General features: G+C 46.7%; 1 protein-coding gene, 2 long non-coding RNA genes and 1 pseudogene across 3 annotated transcripts; 1 reads left to right on the top strand and 3 right to left on the bottom strand.

The window, feature by feature from the left end:
* Positions 1–363: 363 nt before the first annotated feature.
* On the bottom strand, positions 364–3,973 carry LOC127332931 (uncharacterized). Its single transcript, XR_007870778.2, has 4 exons — positions 3,891–3,973; positions 2,991–3,173; positions 2,030–2,142; positions 364–1,279 (listed from the first exon to the last, which is right to left on the bottom strand). It is a non-coding gene; the product is annotated as an uncharacterized lncRNA (long non-coding RNA).
* A 5,810-nt stretch (positions 3,974–9,783) lies between these two features.
* On the top strand, positions 9,784–12,341 carry LOC127332928 (uncharacterized). The gene is made up of 3 exons (XR_007870775.2): positions 9,784–10,344; positions 10,420–11,372; positions 11,984–12,341. It is a non-coding gene; the product is annotated as an uncharacterized lncRNA (long non-coding RNA).
* A 499-nt stretch (positions 12,342–12,840) lies between these two features.
* LOC127332927 (protein IQ-DOMAIN 17-like) lies at positions 12,841–14,865 on the bottom strand (annotated as a pseudogene).
* Positions 14,866–15,213: 348 nt separating this feature from the next.
* Positions 15,214–16,536, bottom strand: LOC127332924 (L-type lectin-domain containing receptor kinase SIT2-like). Its single transcript, XM_051359249.2, has one exon. It carries the CDS (start codon positions 16,387–16,389, stop codon positions 15,334–15,336), a length of 1,056 nt encoding a protein of 351 aa, XP_051215209.1. The 5' UTR covers positions 16,390–16,536; the 3' UTR covers positions 15,214–15,333.
* Between the last annotated feature and the right edge of the window lie 9,619 nt (positions 16,537–26,155).

Consider the following 26,155-nt stretch of genomic DNA (forward strand, 5'->3'; position numbering starts at 1 on the left):
CCTTTTAGCTCTCTTTTCTGACAGCAATGTGCATATAAAGCCTCTATGAGGTACAAACAGAGTAAATATTGCAACTACAAGTGCATATGCATTTTCTAATATTTTACCACCAAAGTTCATCGGCTCAATCTTATAGGAAGGCTGAAGTTTCAGAGTATAATATGAAAATACAAGGGGACTGAACCCAATTCAATTCCAATTGGGAGAAGAGAACCCAACAAAAATCGCAGAGAACTACCCGCTTAAATGTTTGAAATCAACTTCAACAGCCCACGCTCATTTTAATCCTTTGGAGGACTCTCATTCTACGTAAATATGGTGGAAGTTCTCCGAGATTGAGACCCGTAAGTTCAATTTCACCGATTTAGGTTGCATTTCTCATCTTTGACAGTGGTCAATGGTCGACAACAAGCAACCGTTAATGAATATGGGTAATAGGTTTTTTGCGAGAGGGTAAAATATGAGTTTACTTTTGAATAAAGGCATTATCTATAATGAATTAAAATTTTCTATGTAGGAAACTATAGCCACGGTCTAGTAACGTCATGATCAAAAAATCAAGTGTGCTCAAATAGTGTGTAGCTGCATGCAAAAGATAATATATCAGTGCTATGACGTTGATAATACAAGTTTCTAGGTGAATATAACAATAAAGATCAAAATAGATCAATAGAAACATAACAACTTGATGATGCATAAGACAGTTCATAACAACTACAATAAATCCAAAATAGTAACAAGTTGCCACAATATGATGAAACCACACCAAGTATGATTTCAAGAAGTTCCTTTTTTAAAGAATCCTGGTATACAAGAATGCAAATGTTATCTCTCACAAACAGAATGTTCTAATTGGATAATGCAACTTAGAGAATGGCTAATTAGAGTAGCAGACACCACACAAAATAGACCTACATGCAAGTGAGGGATTTACCTCTCCAACCTATGCAGAACCAGATCGATGAAGACATGCAGCAGCCATGGGTTGTCCTGCAGCTAGTGGTTGTTGGCCTGGGCAGCGGGGAGGCCCGAGCATGAGGGTGCTTGGAGAGGCGGTGACGCAGGTCATCGACACCGACAAGATTGCGGTTATACGTGGTCGCCAGCCGCCCAGATCCTCCCGCTCAACCTCCCTGCCTCCCACATCAAGTCCCTCATGCAGCTACGTGAGGGTGGTGGTGGAGCGTGGTCCAACCGGTCACTGGGTTGCGTCACCACTACCTGTTGCCACGCTCCCTAGTAGACTGTCGCACACATATTTCTTGGATATATAAGAAACCTGGAAAGAAAATGGAAAAAAACATGAGGCATTACATATGAGGAGGTAGTCATATAATAAGGAAAAGAAAAATCTGAGTTAACTGAAAAACAAATAGTCCATCTTTGCCCCTTTAGAACTTTTTGAGTAAAATAAAAAGTGAGTTATGGTCTGTAATAACATGTTTGTTTCTATCCATGTTAACTGAAGCAGATAATTAAACGATGATCACTTAAGAAATATCCAAATTTAGTTTCAAGCTTGATCTGCTTGAGGGAATAATATTTCAGGAAAGGAAAGACAGTGGTCATCATAATTCTTCCATCAAGAAGTCATCAACTCATTCTAATGAATAAATCCCTATATGCATCATTTGGTTCCTACAACATGACTTTCCCCAGTTTGTAGATTTCGCATAATCATGCCAGCTAGTTCAGAAAACACTAATACAACTTAATGGACCGTCCATGCTAGGACCCCAACTGGTACAATTTATGTCCTGGCAAGTTACTGCAATTGTATATGAGTGGAAGACCAAATGAGAACAACCATGCTTTAACAAGCATGCTACACAAGTTTCGTTGGTATTTATACCAGACCTCCCTGCTGTCGGTTCCTCACTGTACACAAGTGTTAAAGGCATCTAATATGATCTAAACAAATCATGATGTGGGTGACTGGGTGTACAATAACTGAGATGCCATATTTTTTATTAAAATTGGTTTAATAGCTATACAAAAGGTGTGAGACAATTGCAGAAATGATTGTTACCAGCTCTTGTGGAGTTGAGACAGTTGCAATGGCACTGCAGGTTGTACGTGAAAATGCTCCGTCACCCATTGCAGATGAGCTCCAACATGTCTACCATTGTCTCAGCGTTGCACCTAGGCAGATCACATACGCATGATTAGTTTTAGATCTAAAACAAGTAAATGCATCAGTCAACTAGCAGAGATGCAAAAGGCCATCCGCAAGTAATTCTTCCATTATCAAGAAGTAATCTAGCTGCTATATAGTGCATACGCTATACTCTTCACATATTATAGGCCATAGCAAGAAATTTGTATCCATTCAACTAACATAGTTCTTCCTAAGTGCACTACATCTGAGGAGCAACCCTGTAAGATTTGAATCCATCCAAAACAAGAAAAACTTCATGCCTAGTAGTAACTAGTACATATATAAATGGGTAAAATTTGTCAACTGAAAGGGTACCACATCAACTCATTGACACACGCAAATCTGTAACCATGTGACGTTTAAAAAAAAAATTGTATACTACAGGTGTGGTAAATAGCTTAGACGATCAGTATTAAAGCACAACAAATTTAACTGCTTGCATATATGAAATTTAACTGAATTTTAAACAAACAGCACAAAACACAGGAGTAAACAAGAATCTTGATCAACATATTATTTTCTAAACAAAGCATCGTGTGGCGTGTGCTACTAAACTCAAAAGAGGACAGGGGAAACACTAGACCGAGATCAAACAATATGCAGAGATAAGGGAATTAATTTCTGCGCTAACTGAAGGAAAGAAGTGCTCACGCACAACACTGAACAAATAAAAATTGATCTTGCAACCATGTCGTTAAGGTCTGGTACTCCCATAGATTGATCTTAACTCTTCACTACTCCAACTTTTTGGTACGGTACTAGTTTATTTGCTAGATCATAGCTCAAATCCTGTCCTGCCGGTTGTCCATGCAAGTAAATGAAAAATACTCACCGCTGGGGAGAAGCGAGCGGAGCTCGAGCTGCGCCGACGAACGGTGTGGTTGTGGTGGCCGGCGAGGAATGTACTGCTGCCTCGGTGCTGTTTCTGATGTTGTTGTATTGGTGCTGCTTCAAGGTCTGAGAATTCTACAAACAATTATCTGTGCATGCATCCTCTCTTTCATCAACAGAGAACCTATAAAATTGAACAATAATAAGCCATCAAGCTACCAACTTTTTATATAAGCTATCAATGTTAACTGAAGTAGAACTTTTTGAGGAAAATAAAATGGTCGTCATGTTTAGAACTTATTGAGGAAAATAAAATGTGAGTTATCGTATGTAATAACATGTTTGCTATCCATGTTAACTGAAGCAGATAATTAAACCATGATCACTTAAGAAATATCCAAATTTAGTTTCAAGCTTGATCTGCTTGAGGGAATAATATTTCAGGAAAGGAAAGACAGTGGTCACATCATCAGTCTTCTATCAAGCAGTCATCAACTCGTCCTAACGAATAAATCCATATATGCATCATTTGGTTCCTACAATATGACTTTCCCCAGCTTGTAGTCATCATATTTTTTCTTAACAAAACACCGTCTGCTAAAACTTAAACTAGGACACGAGAAACAGTAAACCGAGCTCAAGCAATATTTAGAGATAAGGGACATGATTTCTGCGCTAACTGAAGGATAGAAGTACTCAAACACAACATTGAACAAATAAAAATTGAGCGTGCAACCATGTCGTGTACGTACGAATCATTCCATTTGTCCATGCAAGTAAATTAAAAAGACACACTGATGAGCAGGGAAATCAACAAGGCCCACACACACAATCCATACTCTCTGATTCTAAAACAAGCATGATGCGTTCATGTTGCAGGTAAACAAGATCTGGGGGAGACCTGACGATGACGGCGCTGAGGGCAGGTGTTTCAGCGCCGGCGTATTGTTGAGAGAACCATCTCAACGGATTTGTCCGGACACTGGTCGAAAAAGAATCAATTTTTTTAGTCAAATTTGGGAAGAACAGTTGGAGTGGAATTGGGAGAGGGAGATGGGGTTTGTACACAGTGCATACCTAGAACTCGGGAGCAGAGCTCGAGCTGCGCTGACAAACAGTGTGGGTGTGGTGGCCGGCGAGGAAAGCATTGTTGTATCGATGCTGCTTGTGATGTTGTTGTCTTGGTGCTGCTCCAAGGTCTGAAGAATGCTCCAAAACAATTTTCTGGACATGCATCCTCTCCTTCATCAACAGATAACTGCAACCTATAAAATTGAGCAATAATTAGCCAAGAAGGAACAAACTTTTTGTGTACTAACTTCATCTAGTGAAACTGCATTGCACGATGTTGACAGCATAACCATGTCACTCTTCTCAAACAGGATCATAATAAATTATATCATCTTAACCTGTAGTAGGACATCAAAAGGAAGATAAACCTTGTGAGGATACTGCTTTGCAAATTCCACCAGATTATTAGTGTTAGGATTTGGGGAAACATTGATGGAAATTAAAGCAGATCAGGTGAACATATTGGTTGACCAGAAGCTGAAGATGAACCAACTTGATTCTGCATCGCTTATATATGAACCCTAGAAAAAAAAATCCGGGGTTTTGGTTCGGCATACCTGCAGGTACGGTGACGTCCTGGACAGGGCGTGGTAAGGGAGGGCGTGCAGCATGGTGGCCTCACCCCGGCAGCAGGCGCCGGTGGAGAGGTCCTCCCGCACGGACGAGAAGGGCACGGGCGGCGCCGTCGCGTCCTGGTGCACGGTACCCGCTTACAACCCGTTTGCCGTGAGCGCGACGCCGGCGGGCGAGGTCGACGGAGGGCTGGGGGAGGCAAGGCGGCGGGGACTGAGCGAGCCAGAGAAGGTGAGGGTGAGTGAGTATCGTCTGAATGAGTTAAACGTGAGGGTGATTCCCTGCGAAGCCTGGAAACACGCGCGTCATTATCGATGATAAGCCACCTTTGGCTGGAAGCTTGGAACCACGCGATGTGGTTAATTGATTCACTTCACACGAGGGGTCGGTAAATTAATGAGATGATTAAACCCTTGACTTTCGATGTAGTACGATACTACAACACTTGACATGAACAAACTTTTTCGCTTTGAGGATATTCTACTACTAGCATAAATTCTCCACGTGGTTTCATCTCCATTATCCATCCACAGAAACAAGTAGGATTCACTAAAACCAACCGTGGCTACATGACAATATGTGCATATTGAGATGGAAAATGATCCAATCCCCCCCCCCCCGGGGGATATCACGCGCTGCAACCTCCGGTTGCCTGGCTGTTCGATGCGCTTCATCGCATAGGTGCCAACGCTCCACGGATGATGCGTCATGGGTGGACACCGCTACCTTATTATTCTCATTCTCTCTCACCACGCCCCAGAAAATTCACGCCGACGCACTCTGCCGTTGCGCCCCAGCCATGCCACCGCGCTCTGTCGCTGCACCCTTGCATCCCCTCCACCCACCGCTGCCAGGTACCATCAGCCGCCGCGTCCCTGTTGCTATAGCCGCCGCGCACCCTGGAACCCGCCGCCCTGACCCCATAGGCTCCCGTCGCGAGGTCAAGGGCGAGGTCCGTCTCCGGCTATGGCCGCTCCTCTGTGAGCCGGCCCGGCGCCGTCGACTTCCAAGCCAGCTCCGTCTCCTACTCTGGCGCAGGCGCGACGTCCTCGACCTCCCATGGCCTCCTCTACTTCCCATGGCCCCAGTCGTGGCCTTCTCATCCCAAGGCCGAGGTCGTCGGGGGCACATCGCCGACGGCCATGCTGGCGTACGGTCGCCGCCTTCCTCCTCATCGGCCGGGAGGGGCGGTCGCTGCAAAAGGAGTGACGAGGTTGCTACCTTCGGCATCCCAAGATGCTACCGACGTTGGTAAGTGATGCTACCGTCAAGGGGATCGGTGATGATGCAACTAGTTGGCAGTGCTGCTAGCCTGCTACAAACTGGTTGGCAGTGCTGCTAGCCTGCTACAAGTTGGTGCTGAATTATAAGACTACTTCCTGGAATTTTTTGTGTATTTTTAAATGCTACGATCATTTTGTAATTTTGCTATAGTAGAACAAAAGTTTTGCTACAACGTCACCGGCGAGGTTTCAGGCGAAGTCTAAGTTTTGGGATTTTGCTACACATGATTACCTCTTTTGCTACCTCTTCTCTATGATTTTCCTACAATATATGTGTATCAGCTTGTGTGCACACTAAAGTATGGAGGTGCTAAGTACTCCCTCTGTTTTTAGATAATATAGGGTGTATAGTTTTTGGCACGGAAATTAAGAAACACACATTGAGGGAAACTTACACGGGTTTTGAGCAAGATTACCCCTGAATTATTGACATGAGAAAATAGAGGAGTTTGCATTAGTTAAGAAAATACAATCAAATCCGTAAAAAAAAATTCACATGAGTGGCTAAACGGAATACACCTTATATTTTGGAGCTTTTCCTCAAAAAACTATATACCTTATATCAAGGAACAGAGGGAGTAGTATTTATAACCTAAAGTAGATAGGGGTAGGAAAATAAAGAAAGATTCCATAGATAAATCTCGAGGAATAAATGAACGGTGACGGAAACACCCACACTCATGCGGGAGTGTGGGTGTACAAAAGTATTTCCATAATTTTAAATAAAGAGGAAAGTCGCATAAAATCACTACTTTAGGTGAAAAGCTAGCATATTGCCATTCCGGGGTCCATTGGATAGGGGGCACATGAAATCACGCCAAAACGGTCGTAAACCCTAAAGTTTTTGGTGTGAAATCAACACGAGTATGTAAGGTTGTTGTAAATAGGAAATCCATACATAACTCTCGTGTAGCACTAGTAGGGAAAACACTACCGCTGACGTACATATTTTAGCTACCCCTGGCGCACCTGGGTACGCTAGTGCTACCACGCCAGCGTTAGCTACCTACTGCAGATGCACCAGCCAGGTACACCATGCAGTAACCATAAAATATGGTTGGCATGCCCCTACCTAGTACGCCACTCGTACTTTTTTCAGAAAACAAAAAAAAAGGAAAAGCAAAGCGGGTCCTCTAGTCGCCGATGATGTTGCTGCCGCGCTGCCTCTCGCTCCCAGCCGCCATCACAAGCTCCTTCCTATCCACCGCCATCACAAGCTCCTTCATATCCCCTCCATTGCCCCCCGCGCCCGATGATGCCGAGTCGCCGCCCATTTCCGGCACCACGTCGTATCTCCTTGTCACTCTTCAGCCCTTCAACTAGACCACATGCACACACCATATGTCAACATCTCGAGCCACCGGATTTGCCAAGCAAGCACTTAGGAAGAGGGAATCCGAGGAGGGGGGACGGCACCTCCTTCATTGAGGTTGTTGGGGCCGGAGCTGGAGGAGCAGTCGCTGCTGGACGACAACGAGCTCGTGGTGCTCGTCTTTGTATGATTCCCCTACTCCTATGCCCTCATCTTTCTTTACTCCTCAGACACCAACCCCACAAACAGATCAAGCTAGAACCCTCTAAATCACTCCCTACCACTACCACTATGTCCCCACCACCAAGTGTTGCAGCTATAAGAAAAAAAATCTTCACACTATAACAAGAACGGGAAAAAATGGTGACATGGAGAGAGCATGGCAGATGTAGAGCGGATGAGAGAGAGAAAGAGGAACGGGAACGAGGAGAGGGAAACGGGAAACTACGTACATGGCGGGTGTAATACAGAGGTGGGAGAAATGCGGTAGCAGAATCCCCCATCGAGGATGGCGTGGGCGAGGAGTGGCTGACACATCTGCGTGTTAGCGAGGAGGAGCACAAGGTTGTGGAGGGGTGGTGGCGCTCACGTGGGAGCCTGACAACGGGATTCGTCGAGGTGAAGCACCGGAGTCGCGCGGGCGAAGATGTGGAGTGGTGAGAGAGGTTTGGGAGATAAGTGATAGAGGTGCGAGGAGAGGGCGAAGAGGTGGGTGCGGTGCGGGAGATAATGGGAGTGGAACGTGTGGTGGATGTTGCATGCGTGTGCATGATGCATGTGGTGTGCAGCGGAAAGGGAAAAAGGGAAAAAAAAGTGGAGAGATATTACCGTCGTGGTGCCACTTTTTTTGGTACACCGTCAGTAGCATACTACCGTTGGCTTACCAAAAAAGTGGTACGCCAGCGGTATGTGGGGATACCGCATACAATCTGGTCGACCCTTATCCATGGCGTACAACATGCTGGTACGACAACGGTAAATAGCACTAGGGTACCACTAATTTGGTGCATCTACGTTATCAAATCTAGTATAAGCCTTTTCCTACAACTGTGGAGACCTAGACCCTAAATCTAGAATCTAATCCTGATCTTAAATGAACGATATGCCCGAAGATATAGACCTAGAAAATAAACTATGCACCTTATCAATACGAAGAAAATGAATTAGGCACACGATTACAGAGAAGTCATTTAGACGTTCCCCCCTCGTTTTTGAGGCCTATATTGACACTACTTTTTGGTCCCCTATTTCCATTTTTGAATGAAATAGTATTAGCTTTTAACTATCATTTCATTTCATGTGTTGTATCGTCATCACGACGGTGAGATAGGAGTCTCGGGTGTCTAGAGATTCTCCATAAATGTTTTTTTTCTCAAGCCTTAACTTGTGCATACGATACGAGCTTCGACCGAGGCGATCTTAACGGTGTTTGAATGGTCCTTTGGAGGGTTTCTCATATTTAAAATTCATTTGTATCTTGTTGCTTTGTTTCTACTTGTCGCTCGGTTGTTGCGGTGTGAACGAGGGCGTCGATTACCATAGTGATGTATCTTTACACTAAGCTCGCTCTTTATCTTATCGTCCTGGGTAGACTCGTGGTGTAGTAGTTTACCTACGGATTCAAGTTGGTGTTTTGAGTCACTGAGAGAGGATGCGAGTGTGAACATGTTTAGCCATTGATGGTGTCAAGCACTTGACGAAGGATGCAACTCGAATGCAAGCGACAAACATTAACAAATAGGTTCTTCTTTACGCATTAATCAAATATTTAGTTTAGTGCCGCATGTAGGGCACCATGCCCCTTTTCTCTTATGCCATGGTACTAGCTAGGCTGATCGTCGCCATCAGGCTAACGCCCTTCGGAGATCTCATACACAAGGCATATATAGCAGAGAGCGGATGTATGGACATACAACATGGCACATTGCATGTTTCGACAAATCCCAGATTTTACACTTTGGTGTCTCGTAAAGGCGGAATATTCTTCCGTGGGAGGCGACGTTCTCGTCGACAGCGAGGCACCTGTGGTGACTTTGTCAATCTCAAGACTCGCCGGATCAGTTATTCAACGCACTCTCTTGGAGGTGCTCATAGAGGTAGCGTGTGCGTGTGTGCGTTCATAGGGGTGAGTGTGTACGCGTATGTATGAGCGTCTTTGGTTGTACTGTGTTTCGAAAAAGAAAAAAATGAAAACACGAGGCTTTTGTTTTTTCAGAAGAATACGATCGGACACTTGAATGTACCACTGGACCGCCACATTGTCATGTGTGCGTGATGTGCAGTTTGTGGAGACAAAACATATACGGATACATACATTGAGTCTAGCTCTACATGTGAGCATGCCATCTTGATTGCTACGTGTATACACTACAACACGAGCTAAGCATGCAGATCGAGCTACGGAAACGAGCGGGAACAGCAAACTATCGTACAGTAATTAATAATGATAATATCGTAAAGGCTGAAGAAAATTTGGGTCGTAATTAACCCATAGCACAAATTCGGTCCAGGATAGCTACCGGAGGCCCGTTCTGTTGTCGAAAAAAAGAAAACGTTGGCTGTACCGAACAAAATGAAGCCTACCGAACACTAATCTGTCCGTCGCGATCCCCTCTCCGCCGATTCAAGTCTCTCGGCGCTGTCGCCGGCGCCGCCGTTCTCTCCCAGCCCCGGCGCTCCTCCCTTCCTCCTTCTCCTCTTACATCCACCCCAATTCCACTCGCTCCCGAGCCCCCGCAACAGTGCGACCGGCGGCGCCCACAACTTGCCGACGAGGAGATGCGGCGCCCCAAGAACCACGCCAACGCGGCAGCTTGTTCGACGGCGCGCGCGTGCACCTGTAGGAAGGTGCGCGGCGCTCCGTCGAACTCGCTGCTCGCGGTCGACGGGCTGGTGCTGCACGTCGGCGAGGTGGACGCGGCGGCGCAGCTCCGGGGAGTTTTCTCCGGTCGGTTCCCTCGCCGTGCCCCTGGCCGCACCTTTCCCCTCCCGTCCATGCGGGTGCGGCGCCCTCGGCCAGGATGTGGCTACCTTCCGCCACCCACCCACTCCACTCCCGATGACCAACCGTGCTGCCTTCGCCTCGCCCCGCCCTGCTCTCGTACATCGCCGTCCGGGTATGCTAACCAAGCCCAAACCTAATCCTCTTCGTCATTTCATTCAGTCTTGACTGAAAAATTGCGTATTTTCAGAGCTGCAGGAGGGGCAGTGAGGCGTTGGAGCAGTAGGCCCGTCGGGCAGGCCGGACCTCCTCGTCCAAAGTTTGAATTTTCTTGCTTTGTTCTGCAGCATTGGCTTCCAAATAGATAGAATCGAAAAAAATCTGTACGAGACGCTTTCCAAATTATGCAGAGTCCAACTTGTTGTGCAGCGATTGTTAGTTTGGTTAATTATTTGGGATGTGCTTTGTTGAGCACTGCGTAATATTTCTGATGCATGGTACCAGTTCAGAATTTCAGTGCCTTACCATCACTTGTGTGTCAACTCAAATCGATTCCTTGTGAATGTATCTACATGGTTGTTCAAGGAGGAGTGCTTGTTGTCCTAGATATTACCTACATTAGTATTTGTTCTTCACTGATATAGGGCAGCATAGTACGTCTACTGGGAGTGTTTGCTCTGCGATAATGTGGTACATCTAATAGCATTTTAACATGATGCCACCAATTTCGGTCGAAGAATATGCGAGAAGCAAGCAATCTGATTTGTGATGATCTGGTTTATGAATTTGATCTAGTCGCTTTTGTGTGCTTCAGATTAGTAATATTAGTCATGTAATCTTTGTGCTAGCAAACTGTTGGTATCTGCACCTAAGTAGTTAACTAAATCCAAGTGTTTAATACTAGTTTCCTGACCGGTTGCTGTAATTAGTTACTAGCTGAAATAGTTTTTATGTAGGTGGACAGTGTAGTTCTATCAGCTGCTAGTGTTCTAGCTTTAGTATGAAAGGAGGTAGCATTTGTAGCTAGATAATTTTATCATGTTACAGAGTTCACTTGTGCTATTTGATATCCTATCTTTCTTGAGCAGCCGGAGGAGTGGACGGGTTGGACAAGTCGGTGAACAAGTTTCCGGAGCACTATGCCTGCCAGTCCAGCACCTTCTTTTGCTCTGTGCTGGACCTCGCCGACATCGATAGTCAAAGGTCGAGTTTGATTTTAGTTGCTGTGATTGAATACATTGCTGCCGCGCTGTCCTGTCATGTTGTGCATTGTGCTATGGGTTTTGCTTGGTAGTTCAATCATGTGTTGTCGTATTTCTTTTCGATCTATGGTTAATAGTCACTTGGTTCTCATTGGCAGCTCTAAGCGTTGTTTGTATGCATGAGAGATGTGTAGTTGATCCTTGCTAGAGCACTGGTCCAATGAATAATCTGGCAATACATGCAACAGAGCTGTGTGTTGCAAATTTATTGTCTTGCTCCTGATTTATATATCATAGTGCTTCCAACTTGTTATATAGTAATGGGGTATTTGATGTCACTTGACAGTAAAAATAGCGTCTGTCCTGGTATATTAGCAGAGTATCAGTTGGGTTGATGCTATTGTGAAGAAGGGAAGTAATCTGCTCAGTAGAGTTCCTGTCCAGTTTCTGTCGTTGGTACTGACTTTGTAATCCTATAGAGTAGACCAACTGTCAAACGGCTGTAAGCATGAAGATAAGCGTCTATCTACTGTCATCTGCGTCTTGTTTCCAGTTGGCAGTTGGTGTGGTTGAAGTCGAAGGAACAGTATCTGAATTTTGTGTTATCTGCAGGTGCCTATTTTGGGCTTTGCGTTTGTGACCGGACATGTTAATACGAGTGTCCAGGTTATGTCGATGGCTGGCCGGATGTGCTCGCCTCCGGCTTCTGAGCTTCGTTCTGCGGCGGTATATGCCTTTAATTTGGAGTAAGTGTTTGTTGTAGAATCCGGGTGAGCTAGAGAAGCTTGCTGTAATTGTACGTTTGCATTTGTTCTTAGATGAACTTAATTGTGGTGGAGTGTATCATGTATTGAAATATCTCTAGAGTGTTGCTGCTTTATGCATTTAATTATATTTTGTGGTGTTTGATCCTGAAACTTTGTAAGTATAATTGAAAAATGCTAGGTTGCTCATGTGACGGGTAAAAGAAGGGAAGGACTCGTAAAAAGTTTGCTAGTATTGTGTTTCTTTTTTGATATGAGAATTGTTTTTAGGTGGCGCGCGTGAAGTTGTAGCAGTTAATTCGGTGGCGCGCGTGAAGTTAATACTCGAGAATAGCAGCGGCCAGGTTGAACCGATCGAGTAGGACCGCGCGCGCGTGAATTGAGATGGAGGTCGCCTTTTTAATTGTTGCTGGAAAAATAAGAGGTTATTGCACCATAAGTACAAGAACTTGCATTCTGATTCATATTAATTGACTTCAATATGGATGTATCTAGAACTAAAATGTGTCTAAATACATCCATATTAGAGTCAATTAATATGAACTGGAGGGAGTATGTGCATTTTCATACAAAATCTTGCAAAGTGTGTTTCATTCATACAAGAACTTGTCCTGGACGTGCACCACTCATACAATTCAATGTGGTAGCGACATGTGGCAGTTTTTAGACATGAGAGGAGGTTTTCATTGCAGCATTGAAGAAATAGGATAATTGCGAACAGGTCCTCGCCCCAACTAATGACCCAGCTAACGCCCCAAGTAACGCCCTGACCCTCCAGACCCACCGCACAAAATCACACGAAAAGGCACAGCAAAAAAATAGATACGACAGAAAAAGGAAAATAGCAGAGCAAGAAGGTCACGCAGGCATTACAACGAACACCTCGCCGCCGGCGGCCCGGCTCAGCGGAGCCAACGGTGGAGGTCGGTGGTGGACGACGGGGAGATCGGCTCCCCGCCTACGCTCTCCGCGCACGACAAGGACAACACAGTGGAGCGCTGCTCGGAGGTGAATCGCCCCGTCGCGCTCTTGAAGCTCGGGCTCTGCAGGCTCTGCGCGTACCCGCCGCCGCCGCCGTACGTGTCCAGCGGGACGGGGAACGACAGCCGCTTCTTGGCGCTCCCGGTCGCGGGGTTGTACGCGGTCTGCGGCAGGTCGCGCTCCGGGGTCGCGGGGCGCTGCCGCGGCGCGCTCTGGGGGCGGATGCACGCCTTAGCCGACTCCGTGGCCGCCATGTAGTTCGGCACTGCCGAGCCGGAGGACGCGTGGCGCTAGGAGTGAAGGCTCGGGGTATAGCTGCCCCCGCCGGGCCACCGCGCTCCACGCGTGGGCTCGCGGAGCGGACCTGGATCGGCGGGCGCGCCTTCCCCAGCGAAGGCGTCCCCGCGGAGTGGTGGTGGTGGTGCGCCCGGTGCATCGGCGAGCCGCTCCCGTGTTGCGACGGCGGCGCCTGACGCCGAGGCGTGGAGTAGGAGAAGGGGCGGCCGGTGTCGATCTCCAGCGTATTGACCTAGTCGCGGTGGTCCGTGGACGCGCGTTCTGGAGCAGCGGCGGCCGCGGGTTCGGGAGCTGCTCCTGTTGGCGTCGAAGGATGCCCGTGACGCCATCCACCTCTCTGCCCAGCGCGGCTGCCCGTTGACGTCCATCTCTTCCTCCGCGGACGGGGCAGGGTTCCTCAAAATCTTGTGAATGAAAACACGGCAGCAACCAATCAGTAAGATCGAACGTACTGTAATCTCGGCACTGCAAATTCAATCACCAAACGCATAATTACTTGATTGGAGAAGGCGTAGGAGAGCGCTCTCTCACGCCTGAGAGCGGCGTCTTTCCTGGTCTGCAGCATGGCCTGGATCTCCTCAATCGTCCGCGACCGATCATCCCAGTCGTCGGCGGCGAAGCTGCTGCCATCCCTCGACCGTGCCATCCCTCGACCGCTCCTACAAACCAACCCAATCCATCACCATCAATCAAACATTTCCGGAAACACTAGATTGGTAGTACTTGAGATGCGATGTTGGTTGGTTGAGTTGCAGACGGAGACGGATCACGGAGCGTCGCTCGGCGTATTCGTGGGTGTACTTGGAGTCCCAGAAGGTGGATGTGTCGACGCTGTATGAGGACTAGCTGCTGCCGCAGGCGGCGCCGATGGCGGAGAGGGAGTCCTGCGAGAGGCACATCCGCTGGTCGCGCACCCGCACCTGGACGCGCACCAGCGCCTGCATGCAGCGCAGCGTCATGTTGGCCTGCTTCTGCACGTTGTGGCCGCGCACAGCTTCACCAGTCCCTTGAGAGCGCGCAGCGCGCGCCTCGCCTGCGGTCGAAAGAAAACACACAACCACCCATTAGCGTCAAACCTACTGTGGCAAGTGCGGCGCGGCCATTGCTCGTGTCCTACATACCAGGTAGCCTCGGAAGGCGGTCTGCACGACGACGGCGGGCGTAGTGCTCGCGCACGAAGCTGGATGAAGGGCGGGTGAGGCGGACCACCTCGGCGGCCGCCTGCGCCGTGGCCACGGCGGCTTCGGCCGTGGCCGCGGTCGCCACAGCGAGCGCGATGGCGTGGTGCTGCTCATCCGTCACCGAAGGGCCAGGCGCGGACCTCACCGGCGCAGATTGCTGCTGCTGCTCCGGCGCCGGAGGAGCCGCCGGCGAAGGGGACGGGGACGAGGACCTCCCGAACAGCCATCTCCTTCGCTCCCTCTTGTTCTGCGTGGCCAAAATGTCCAATATACAACGAAAACGTCATCAATATGTCCCCTCAAATCTCGAATTCAGTAAGGGTTTCTCTGCAAAAACGCTTTGACGGTGCACCAGGGACACGTGGCAGCTCCAGACACCACTTGTACCAACGGTGCACATCCAGGACAAGTTCTTGTACCACCTGAACACGTTTTGCAAGTTCTCGTATGAAAATGCACATAGAGTGCAAGTTCTTGTACTTGTGGTGCAATTACCTCGAAAAATAAAGATGCAGAACGGAGTTAATTAGGCGGCGCGGGGCATCGAAAAGAAAGGACGGAGTTAATTGTGCATGTGTCTCGGGTGCACGTACAGCCGCGCGCCCGCGCCCGCCCTTGCTTTGCTGGCGGTCCAAAAGAAGCTGGCAGATCGGTCGCCCTTCTTCATTACTAGTACTACAGTTGCGGTCGCCAGGTTCGTGGTCGGGGCGACCACGAAGGCGCGCGAGGCCGTGGTCACTCAGGCCGTCGTAAACCAGGAGAAGTTCCCCTTTGCGCCGGCAGTAACCAAGCAACGGCACGAGATTGCGGTGCCGAAGCCGTCCGATGCTTGCGATCTCCGCTGCACAGAGACGTAAATCCCGATGCCTACAGCGAGAACCAGCGCCGCCGACGCTATGGGGAGCACGATTTCCAGCACCTTGGACCGCGGCTTTGGCCAGGCCCGCGGCAAGGCCGGCAGAGCCGGGATGTCCAGCGCCGGGGCTGGCCCGCCCAGCGCGAAGCTCCAACCGACGACGAAGTGGCGTGTGGTCAGGATGCCCGTCGCCGATGAGAAACCGACGTACGCCGTGCTTTGCACCACACCCGAGAGGTCGACGGTGGTCTGCAGAAGGGGCTTCTTGGGTCTGGCCATGCCCAGGGGAGCCATGGTCACTGTGATCTCCGTGGCCGTCCCGTCGTAGTCCACCCACACTTGCATGGCCTTCCGGCTGATGAGGTTTAGATTCTGAAAGCGCCCGGTGCCGTCGTCGTAGTACCCGGCGTCGGTGGAATCGAGGGACACGAGGCTGTTGACGTCGATGCCGACGTGGTTGCTGTTGATGTCACGGAACTCGGCGTTGAAGATGGTGTCCAGCTCCACGGCGAAGATGTGGGCGCTCTGGTTGCCGACATCGGTGCTGTTGAGCAGGCCCAAGAACTGGCTTGGCAGCGCAGTGGAGAGCACCTCCTTGGACGCGGAGACGAAGAAGGCCACGCCATGGCTGCTCAGATCGGAGTACTGCCCGAAGATAGCGAAGACGAAAGTGGTCGAGAAGGACCGTGTGGCGTTCGGCGCCGTGCGGAACGGAAGCGGCCACGGGTGGAAGGCCTGGCCTTTCGTCTGTATGGTGCCGTTGGTCAGCATGAGGAGGCCGTTCGGCATGACCACCGCGCCGTCCAGCGTCAGGTTCACGCCGGCGAAGCCGTTGTACGTGAACTGCATACCCTCATCGCCGACGCTGCCGCTGGCCGCGAGGCAGAGACCTGCAGCGACGAGGAGCAGGATGACCAAATGGTGAGGCTGGAGAAGCATGGCTCCAAGCTGGCTTTCGTATCACTTTGCCGTGGCCAATGGCGCAAGGAAAGGCGGCCTCTTTGTCCTTGGCTACGGTACACAGCGAATCCTCATTATTGTTTCCTTTGCGAGTAGTGCGGCGCGGCCAAAAGAATTTCTTTTTCCTTTCAGTGGTAAGGAGAAAATTTTCCTTTCGAATTGAAGGCTTGTGGAGCGTTCCACGCACGCACCGACTGAAAATGAAGTGTGAGTCCGAAATGAGGCGGATGATGTGAACCCGTACACTCTATTATGAAAAATTCTTTAAAATGCTATTTAAAAGTTTCCGAAAAACTTGAAAAAATGTAGACATGTATATCCTATGTTGACACTTACTTCTGCAGATTTTGGCATAAAAACGACCATATATAACCTACACATAAATGTGAAAGTGGAATTTCCTACTGTATTTCTGTGAACATACACAATCAATAATTATAGTGTCATTTCGATATTTTATCATTTTCATGTAGGCCATATATAATCGTATTTTTCTGTGAAAACTTGCACAAGTAAATATCAACATAATATATGTACATGAAAATATTTATTTATTTTTCATATTTTAAATAGCATTTTGTTAATATTGAAGAATACGGGTGCATGCACCCAGGTTCATCCTTGTATTTTTCGAGTCTGAAAGTCTTTCCTTTTCTGCAAAGGGTCCACAAGACTAGAACTTGTGTGCTCTTTGTGTTTCTTTTAAACGTAAGGCTTTATCCCATCTTTAAATTAATAGAGCCACAACGGCAGATAGTACATGAATGCTAAGAACAGCTTACAACACAGAGAAATTTACGAGCAAACAAAGAGTATGATTGAAAGAACATCTTGCAACATCATGGGCCTCTTCTATCTGCAACTCGGTGCCATCGAAACTCCAGATGAAGTCGGCAGGTGTGGCTTGACCTGGACACACACCGAGGCGATCGCGCATCAGCCACATCGAGTCCATCGCCGAAGAAGGCTCCCTGCTTCCTCACCCTGGCTCGAAGGGCGCCGAACCGCCAGCCGATTGAAATGCTCCCCTGAGCCTGGATGCTAACTAATGGCGAGGACTGAAGGAGATGTTCCAAGAAAGCAACACCAAGCCCAACACATCGAGAAGCACATCAGCACACCGGAGATCGAACACGTCGGAGTCAAAACTGCGGAAAAGCTGGAGAAGACACCGGCACACCTCCAAATCCACATCAAACGCCCACACCGACCTCAAGCACCCCAAGACCACGGCTTCAACAAGGGGAGCGACGCCACATCGCCACCACCGCCCAATCCACGATTAGGTTTTCACCTAGGGTCCTAGGAGGAGGGGAGGACAGTACCTTGACAGTGCCCCCAATAGGACAGGTGGTTCCCATGGACGTCGTTGTCGTGACCAGCACCACCGGTCAGGATTTCTCCTGGTCACGTAGTCCTGCCCACATCTGGGTCGATTCATAACCAGCAAAATTGGGCGCATCGGAAGATAGCAGGGGCTGGCGGCTTCCGAACTAGAGTCGGTGACATAGGCATCCCAAATGGGCCTGCCGAAGATAGTACCCGGGGTTTACTGAAGGCCCACTACCCGAAGAATAAGAAGATTCTGAAGCCCAAGATATTATTAAGGAAAGTTAGAGTTGTAATAGAAAGTCTTATTTGTAATCTTGCGGGATGAGTTAGAAACCTTCCCGGACTTTGTAACTTGTACAACACGAATCCCTCGGCTCCGCCTCCTATATAAGGGGGAGTCGAGGGACGCAGAGATAATCGAATCATTGTTTACAAACCCTAGTTTCATAATCGTCGAGTACTTTTCGGCTGAAACCTTCGAGATCTACTTGCCCTCTACTTCCAACTAAACCCTAGTCTACAATCCGTAGGCATTGACAAGTTGATACTTTGTCAATTGGCGCCGTCTGTGGGAACTAGAGGCGTAAGGATCTGATCTCGATGGCACGTTCAAGATCTTCGACATCGTCAACCGCAAGCAACGCAATGGATCGAGGTAAACAGATCGCTGCTGGTCCTGTCGATTTTGTTCCTCACCAACCCTCCCGTTTGGATGCATATGCGTATCTGGCGAAGCCTATGGAGATGATGTTCGGAAGGTTTCGTTTTCGCGTCGAGAAGGAAGGATCGTATCGTGTCGAAATTCCGATTTCGTCGGGATCGTCGGCGGTCGATTCCGATTTTTTAAGCTATACATCGTCAACCGAATCAGGAGAAGAAGAAACTTCATCATCACGCTACATCAGCATCAGGGCAAGAGAAAAACTCGCCAAGATCTTCAGCGACATGTCGTTTGAGTCATCTGCGGACTCATATATAAGCGATGGCTCAAGCAGTGTCGACAGTTACGACTTCATCGACAAATCTACTACAGTGGGCAAGGTCTTCACCAATCTCAACGATGGTGTCACCAAACCCAACATAGATCTGAATACAAAATATCATCAGATTTATGCCATTGGAGAGCCAAGCCATGACCAAGAGGAAACATCTGAGGCTTTCGACGATCTGGGAAATCCATACGTCGATCCCTCTGATCTGCGGCGAGGCCTGGGCAATAAATATGTCGGGCCACAGCCTTGACACAGAGTTCGACTCCCGCAAGCAGCATGGGATAGAGCCGCGAGAGCTATGGACGGCTCAGAACCAATGGCCACCACAGCCACGCCAGAGGAATTACAAGCATATCAATATAGGCTCGCACGAGCTGCAAGGGAATTGGAAAAACAGACGGCTGAGTTAAACGAGAAGAAAGGAGGCAGCTTCGCGTCCGGCGGGAGAAGGCAGAGCTGAGTCGACAATCTAGAACTTCGGGTGATAGCCACAGAGAGGCTCGGAATAGAGCAAGATCAAGGTTACAACATGTACCCGAAGGAGAAAGAGAGCACCTGGTCCAAAACCTCGACATGTCTTTTATGTCGATAGACACAAGAGGAAACATCATCCCTAAGACACCAGAGGCTGGGTATATGGTGACACAAGCTTTTATCCTCGCATCTAAACCACCTCCAGGAGATCCAAGGGAAACACTGTACAACATGGCGATAGCGGGAGTTGGAGCCTTGGGGACGGCGTTTGTATCAACACCTCCCGAAGGATCAGCAAGGCAAAATAGTCCACGACCTGCGGCAGCAGCAGCAGCAGCAGCTCCTGAAGGACCAAGTGGAGCAAGGGACACGGCAGCACAAGCAAGAGTCGACAGAGCGCGACAAAGCAGAAGGGAACATCGGCAGTCCCCAGAGTTAAACGACGAGGATATGTGTGGCTTGCCGTGCTTCACGAGGAGAGTCCGAAAAACTCGAGTCCCTTCAGGATTCAAGTTGCGGATAACTTCAAGAAATTCGACGGCCTTCAAGATCCGGAGGATTGGCTAGTGGATTATCTCGAGACGAGTGAAGCTTACAGAGGAACCCAGAGCAACAGCTATGCAAACCATCCAGGTGCATTTGAGTGGAGCCGCACGATCTTGGATAAAGAAACTTCCTCCAGGATCCATCGACAGCTGGGAAAGCTTCGAGGATGTTTTTGTCAAGAACTTCCGCTCCACGTGCAAGAAACCTGCGTCATTAGAGGAGTTGGGAGCATGCAGACAAAAGCCAGATGAACCAATGAGAAAATATATTCAAAGGTGGAACATCATCAAAAACTCGGCAGAAAATATATCTGACGAGAGGGCGATAGATGCGTTTGTCGCAGGAATCAGGCGTGGAGATTTTGTCGAGGACTTGGGGAGGACCAACCCAAAGACAGTATCCGCGTTAATGGAAATAGCAAACAGATGGGCAGATGGAGAAGATGTTGTTCACAACAAACGGCACAGGTCGCCAGAGGAGGACCGTGGTCGAAATTATCAACTGAGGCGACGATTTCCTCGGCAGTACCCGAGCTATGATGCTCCAGGACAAATTTCGGCAGGCTTTCGGGCAAACACAGGAGGAAACAACAGAGATGATTATCAGAGAAGCAATGAGCAGCGAGGCGATAATAGAGATGATTCTCGAAACAACAGGCAAAATAGCGGGCCTAGGTTCCCGAGGCCTTTCGTGTCTCCTGAAGAGATGATGAATGGGCCGTGTCAGATGCACTTTTTCCTCGACAGCAATGGAAAAAGACAGTCAGGACATCTGCAGAAAGACTGTCGCAATTTTCAGGCAATGTTAAGATGGGCAGAGCATGCTAATGCTCGGGCAGCACAGAGAAATCCTCGAGAACCCAGGAGTGAGATTCACTTGCCACCCCCTCCCGCGATTACGGAAGACAATCGACATCAGCTCAGAATAGCGGCAGCACCTCCACCACCACCGTACGTTGATCCTAACTCCAACGGAGCGGTGTCGATGATTCAGAAGGGAAGGCCATCCAATAGGGCTCAGAAAGTAATCTCGCGACAGGTGTTCATGGCAGAAAAAATGCCCCCACCAACAGTCGAGTATCTTAATTGGTCAGGGCAAGATATTGGTTTCACCATAGCAGATCATCCGCAGCAAGTTCCTCGACCAGGGCAGTCAGCACTTATCCTACCAGTAGTCATTGCGGGATTTGATGTCTCTCGAGTATTCATAGATGGTGGCAGCAGCCTAAACCTTATGTATGCAGATACATTGAGAAAGATGAACATATCCCTAGCAAACTTGAAGCCAACAGACACAAGGTTCCATGGTATCACACCGGAGAAACCAAGTTATCCACTGGGGAAGATTAATCTCGACGTTCAGTTTGGAACCCGAGAAAATTATAGAATCGAGAAGCTGGAGTTTGAAGTTGTGGATTTTCCGTCGCATATCACGCCTTGTTGGGACGACCAACATATCCTTATCGAAAAAGATGAGAATTAGCACACTCAAATATGATGTGAAAATATGCATTAAACTAAGACGTAAACTTCAGCATCAGTCATGTACTGAGTACTGACTCCATAGATTGATGCTCAATCACGGATGAAAAATATATACATAACATATATATGGAGGAACAGATTTTGCCCCCAAGAACAAGTCATGGGTGCTCTCATCACACAGGTAGTATACGTACTATACCTAATTGAAAGGTGTATTACATGGATTTCATGAGAGCCAAATCGAATTTCAAATTCAAAACTATATCCGGTGTTCTCAATAAGCGCTATCTCTGAATTTGCATATAGAGGAGGAAATCTGCCAAGCAAAGACAAGTGGCATAAAATGAAAAAGTTCAAACACATTACCGATATCTCTTGCATACAACAGTTTTCGGATCTCCTTGCAGGCTACTAACTATGCCGGCACCTGGCTTACTTAGTATGGATTCAGAACAAATTGGTCACAACTGAGGACTTAGCAAAGATTTGTTTAGAAATTGAACGGTGTGCATTTAACTCCCTGAAGGAGTTTACACACCTTGAGCTCCTATGGCGACCAGAATTGGCTGGGGAGAAGCGAACAGAGCTCGAGCTGCGCCAACGAACAGTGTGGTTGTGGTGGCCGGTGAGGAATGTGTTGTTGTCTCGGTAGAACAAGAAGAGTACCCTCCGCAGCCTGGCTAGTCTCGCACCGATCCTGATGCCAAAAATCTTGACAGGGAGGAGCTGCAGTAGAACAAGAACACGAGAAGGCATGCTCGAACCTGTCAGGCGTTGGAGGCAACACAACATAATACAAGGAAAAGAGAACCTGCTGAATCCGGAGAAGACGATCTAGAGAAGGGATAGCTGCCGGCAGAGGCCATCTCCATCTTGACTCCTCTCCTCTCCTCGACAAGTAAAAGTCAAAGTCTAAGTCACACACGCTTCCCGCACGCGGTGGGTAACAAAGGTCTTATATTTATAGAGATACCTTGAAAGTAAGGAGAAAAGAAAGGGAACTATGAGCAGGAAGGAGGAGATGATCTCACGAAATGGATGGCCGGATGGCTGGGATGGACAAAGCACACAGATCAGTGACATGGCTCGTCCCCCGTCTAATCCAGTCCGGTACGTAAAACGATGAGGCATTATTTACTGGTGTGGAGTATCCAATGGGTTATATCTGTACATAATAACTGCTTCCACTGACTATTCATCTTGCAAATCTGTAGCTCAATCATCAATCCGTATTCCAGGGACTGGCTAGCTTGTTTTTTTTTTCCTTTACTCTCTTTCAGCTACTTCCTCCGTCCTAATTTTGTTCCACGAAATATGTCTCAATTTTATCTACATTATGTATACACACATTAAATAGTGGCTACATACATTTAAATATAGACAAATCCAAGACATTATTTGTGGGACGGAGAGAATATTATATTCATTTCATCAGAAATTAATGCGTCTAGACAAATACAAATCTAAAAAAATGTGAGTAGTATATGAATTTTTTATCCTCCATTCCATGCTGAATTTAGGCCTATTTTGTAGGATCTAGCTAAGCATAGCACTGTCACTCCATGTCCTAAAATTCTACTCTATATGTTGAGATCGATATAATGTTGTCAACTTTGGTACATACGCACGCATCATTTCTTATTGGGGAAATATCAGACATCAAGGGACCATGTCCGACGCATTAAGGAGGAAACATTAGGCATCCAGCAAGAATTCATTTCAAACATCATCAAGCATTGGATGCACAAACTTGGAAACACATGAATGTATGAATGAAGCTCAAAAAATAAAATGGAGCCAACGCACAAGGCCCACGCATCAATAAGCTAGTTCATGCCAAACTGTTTGTATTCAGGACATCTCATGTCTCAATGAAACAAACATCACACAATAAAAAATATTGCCTTGTTACAAACCTTTCAGCAAAACATTGTACATCATAATGGTAAAATAAGATGCGACATTCTGATGAAGATGCTCCAGGCCAGCATAGCTAACTAGAACTTAACCCACTGCAACATCACAAAGAAAAGCATGCCTCAGCCAGCTGGTTCAAGCGTCCAGCTCCACTTCGCAACTTCACAGGGAGAACAACAACCTCCATCACCTCGACTGCCATCAGTTGAACTAGCTCACATCCTTGTCATCTGCACGACAAACACTACCAAGTAAAAGATTCACCTTCACATAAGGCAACTAGACAAGCATAAACAAAGATGGCAAACTGAAAAATAGCAGAAAAGTAGCAAAGGAAGACAAGAAGAATATCACTTGCAATCCATATCGGCTACTTATTATATCCTTGTCATAAATTTCGTGAAAGAACAAAATGAGAGCACATATGTACCCACACCAAAATCAATCAAAACTTGGACTCTAACATCCTAAGGTACTTTTCATGGATGTGCTACTTAGGTGAAGAAACGAAGGCCCCATCAACAAAACAATATCTTTCATAGGGCATTTGAAAATAGAAGATAATAATGATGAGCATTACGATTTGTTCTCAGCAAATAGAAACATGAGATGCATTAAAATAACTACCTAGCTGGCATTGTGATTTGGCTCGGAAACGAATGTACTAGTTGAATCAACACAAACAGATAACAGTTGCCAGAGAATATCATGCAAATGAGTAGAAATATAGTTGTAATTAGAATATCCAAGGTGAAAAAAGGAAATTGTAGGCAGCGTTAAAACGAGCATGTTAATATATGTGATGGGTTTCAGGAGCTTGAACAAGAACTGGATAACGTTGGAGGACAATGAAGAAACTTGTACTGATATAATCTACAGTACTGACAAAAAAAAGGTATGATTGATTCCCAGATGTTACAAAAACCTGTCTAGCTCTGTTTTCATGTATCATTTTTGGACTGAACCAACACCGAAATATGAGTTGCTCAAATAACACTCTCATAGGAGACATGTGTTACGCATCATATTCTTAGCAACATACATGCCAAGGAATTCCTATGATGATGGCAAATAGAAGGAAAGAAAAGTTTTTCATGGTGCGGTCTCTATGTTACCAATAGACCATCATCTTCGTCCCGATATCTGCCCAACATCCCACAAAAAGAATCGTTTTTCAGACGAATACCTTGAGCCTCTGGAGACGGGGTTCGCACATAGCAGGCAGCCGACAGCAACCTGTGGCCGACATCAACGCCGCTAAGAACGAGTAGAAGACCCCATCCGATGGCGCTAGTGCTACCAACAAGGACCCATCAGACCTGATAACCACTACATTTATTCAAAATTTGGATCTCAATTAAAATTTATAACCAGATATTAGAAGCTACAATCCAAGTGGAACATAAATTCTTCAATAAAAGTGGACAACATGGGCTAATTTGTTAGGCATATTTATCAGAAGAAAATGACACGCATATAGTGACCTAGATCATTAAAGATCAAGACCACATAATACCAACCAGTGGTATTCACAACCAAATGAATGTCTCCCGATACAGACCCAGCTGCTTAGAAATCCCACAATCAATTTTTAAATGGCATCATCAAAATTTTGAACATCACATAACTATTTAAGAATGCACATGACTAAAAGGAAAACCATCTGCATCTCAGCTAGCATATGCTATGCATCCGTAGAAAAGAAACCAAGCCTAGGCATAAACAAATATTTCATCTCTAATAAGCACTTCCATGAACACGTCTGTTGTAGTTTGTTGTACTGACCAAAGCAAATCAGCGAGAAGTGAGAAGCAAGGAGGGAGGTCATAACCTGCAGGCTAAAGAAGCAGAGCATGCCGTTGAGGCAATTCCCTCACACATTGTACTAGAAGGCGATGACCACATGAACGCCCTTTTGGTAAATGTAACTGATAAGGATCTCATAACTCTCAATGAGATTCTCTAACTTACAAGAAAGAACATGTCAACAGAACATAATTGATTTTTTTTATAGCAACAACAACCTCTTTAACTACTCCAAGTGGTATATGTATCACGCGTAACGGGTTTTTTGATAGATCATATATATGTGGAAAAGGTGAACTACCTCTATACACTAAAAATGACACGGTGGTCCAAATGGTGAGATTAGGTTAGCTGAGAGATCAGCAAAGGAGTAACTGTGGGGTTGTCCACTCGGCCTTTGATCCATCTCCATCTGCACATATACAAGTAAGAATCGTAAAATAATTGGGATAATTTTCAATGGTATATGTAATTAGAAAATGATCTGCAACCTTCTTTATGAAATTTAGACCATATATCCATGTCTAGAAGAGAAATCGTACACATCTAAATAAGCATCTGCTAATGAATTATATAGGCAAGGAGAAAGACCATTTAATTTGCAGATTTAATATTGTCAACCCAGGGTAAGTGCTTGCATACACAAAACAGAATACAACCTTATTAGCCATTTTCTTCTTTCATTTTGACAGAAATAAAAGTTGCAACAATCCCATATCCAAAAAGGACGAAATGCAAATATATTAGAGAAAAGTAGAAAAGACATAAAGATCTATGGTTCATTCTTTGCTCAAACTTAAGTCCCACAAATGCATACAGAAAAAACCAATCCTTCTACGAGTTACTTAGTTTATTTAGGCCCAATAAAGAAAAATCAGACAGAATAAAAGCATGATAATATCATTAAGATCCTCTTGTGAAACGATAACAATTGTACCTTCATCACTATACTCCAACACTAGCAAATTAACAAGAAAAAATGAAAAAAAAATCAAAGCAAGGGTGATAGCCGTGGATATGCTTACTTCACAAATGGAGTTCATACTTCCAAAGTCCACACCTAGCCATTTCAAAAACCAAGTAAGAGAACGTAGCACAATTGTTCCTGTTTGTACTTCCCTGCATCTCAAATCAGTAAATACACATTAATCAAGTTGTCATGTTCTAGAATCGGGAATGCACTCATCTCTAGAG

This window comes from Lolium perenne, chromosome 2 (assembly GCF_019359855.2).
Source record: "Lolium perenne isolate Kyuss_39 chromosome 2, Kyuss_2.0, whole genome shotgun sequence".
NCBI classification, from domain to species: domain Eukaryota; kingdom Viridiplantae; phylum Streptophyta; class Magnoliopsida; order Poales; family Poaceae; genus Lolium; species Lolium perenne.

Excerpts from the sequence above, each read along its gene's own strand:
- LOC127332924 (XM_051359249.2), bottom strand. The coding sequence starts at position 16,389 with ATGCTTCTCCAGCCTCACCATTTGGTCATCCTGCTCCTCGTCGCTGCA.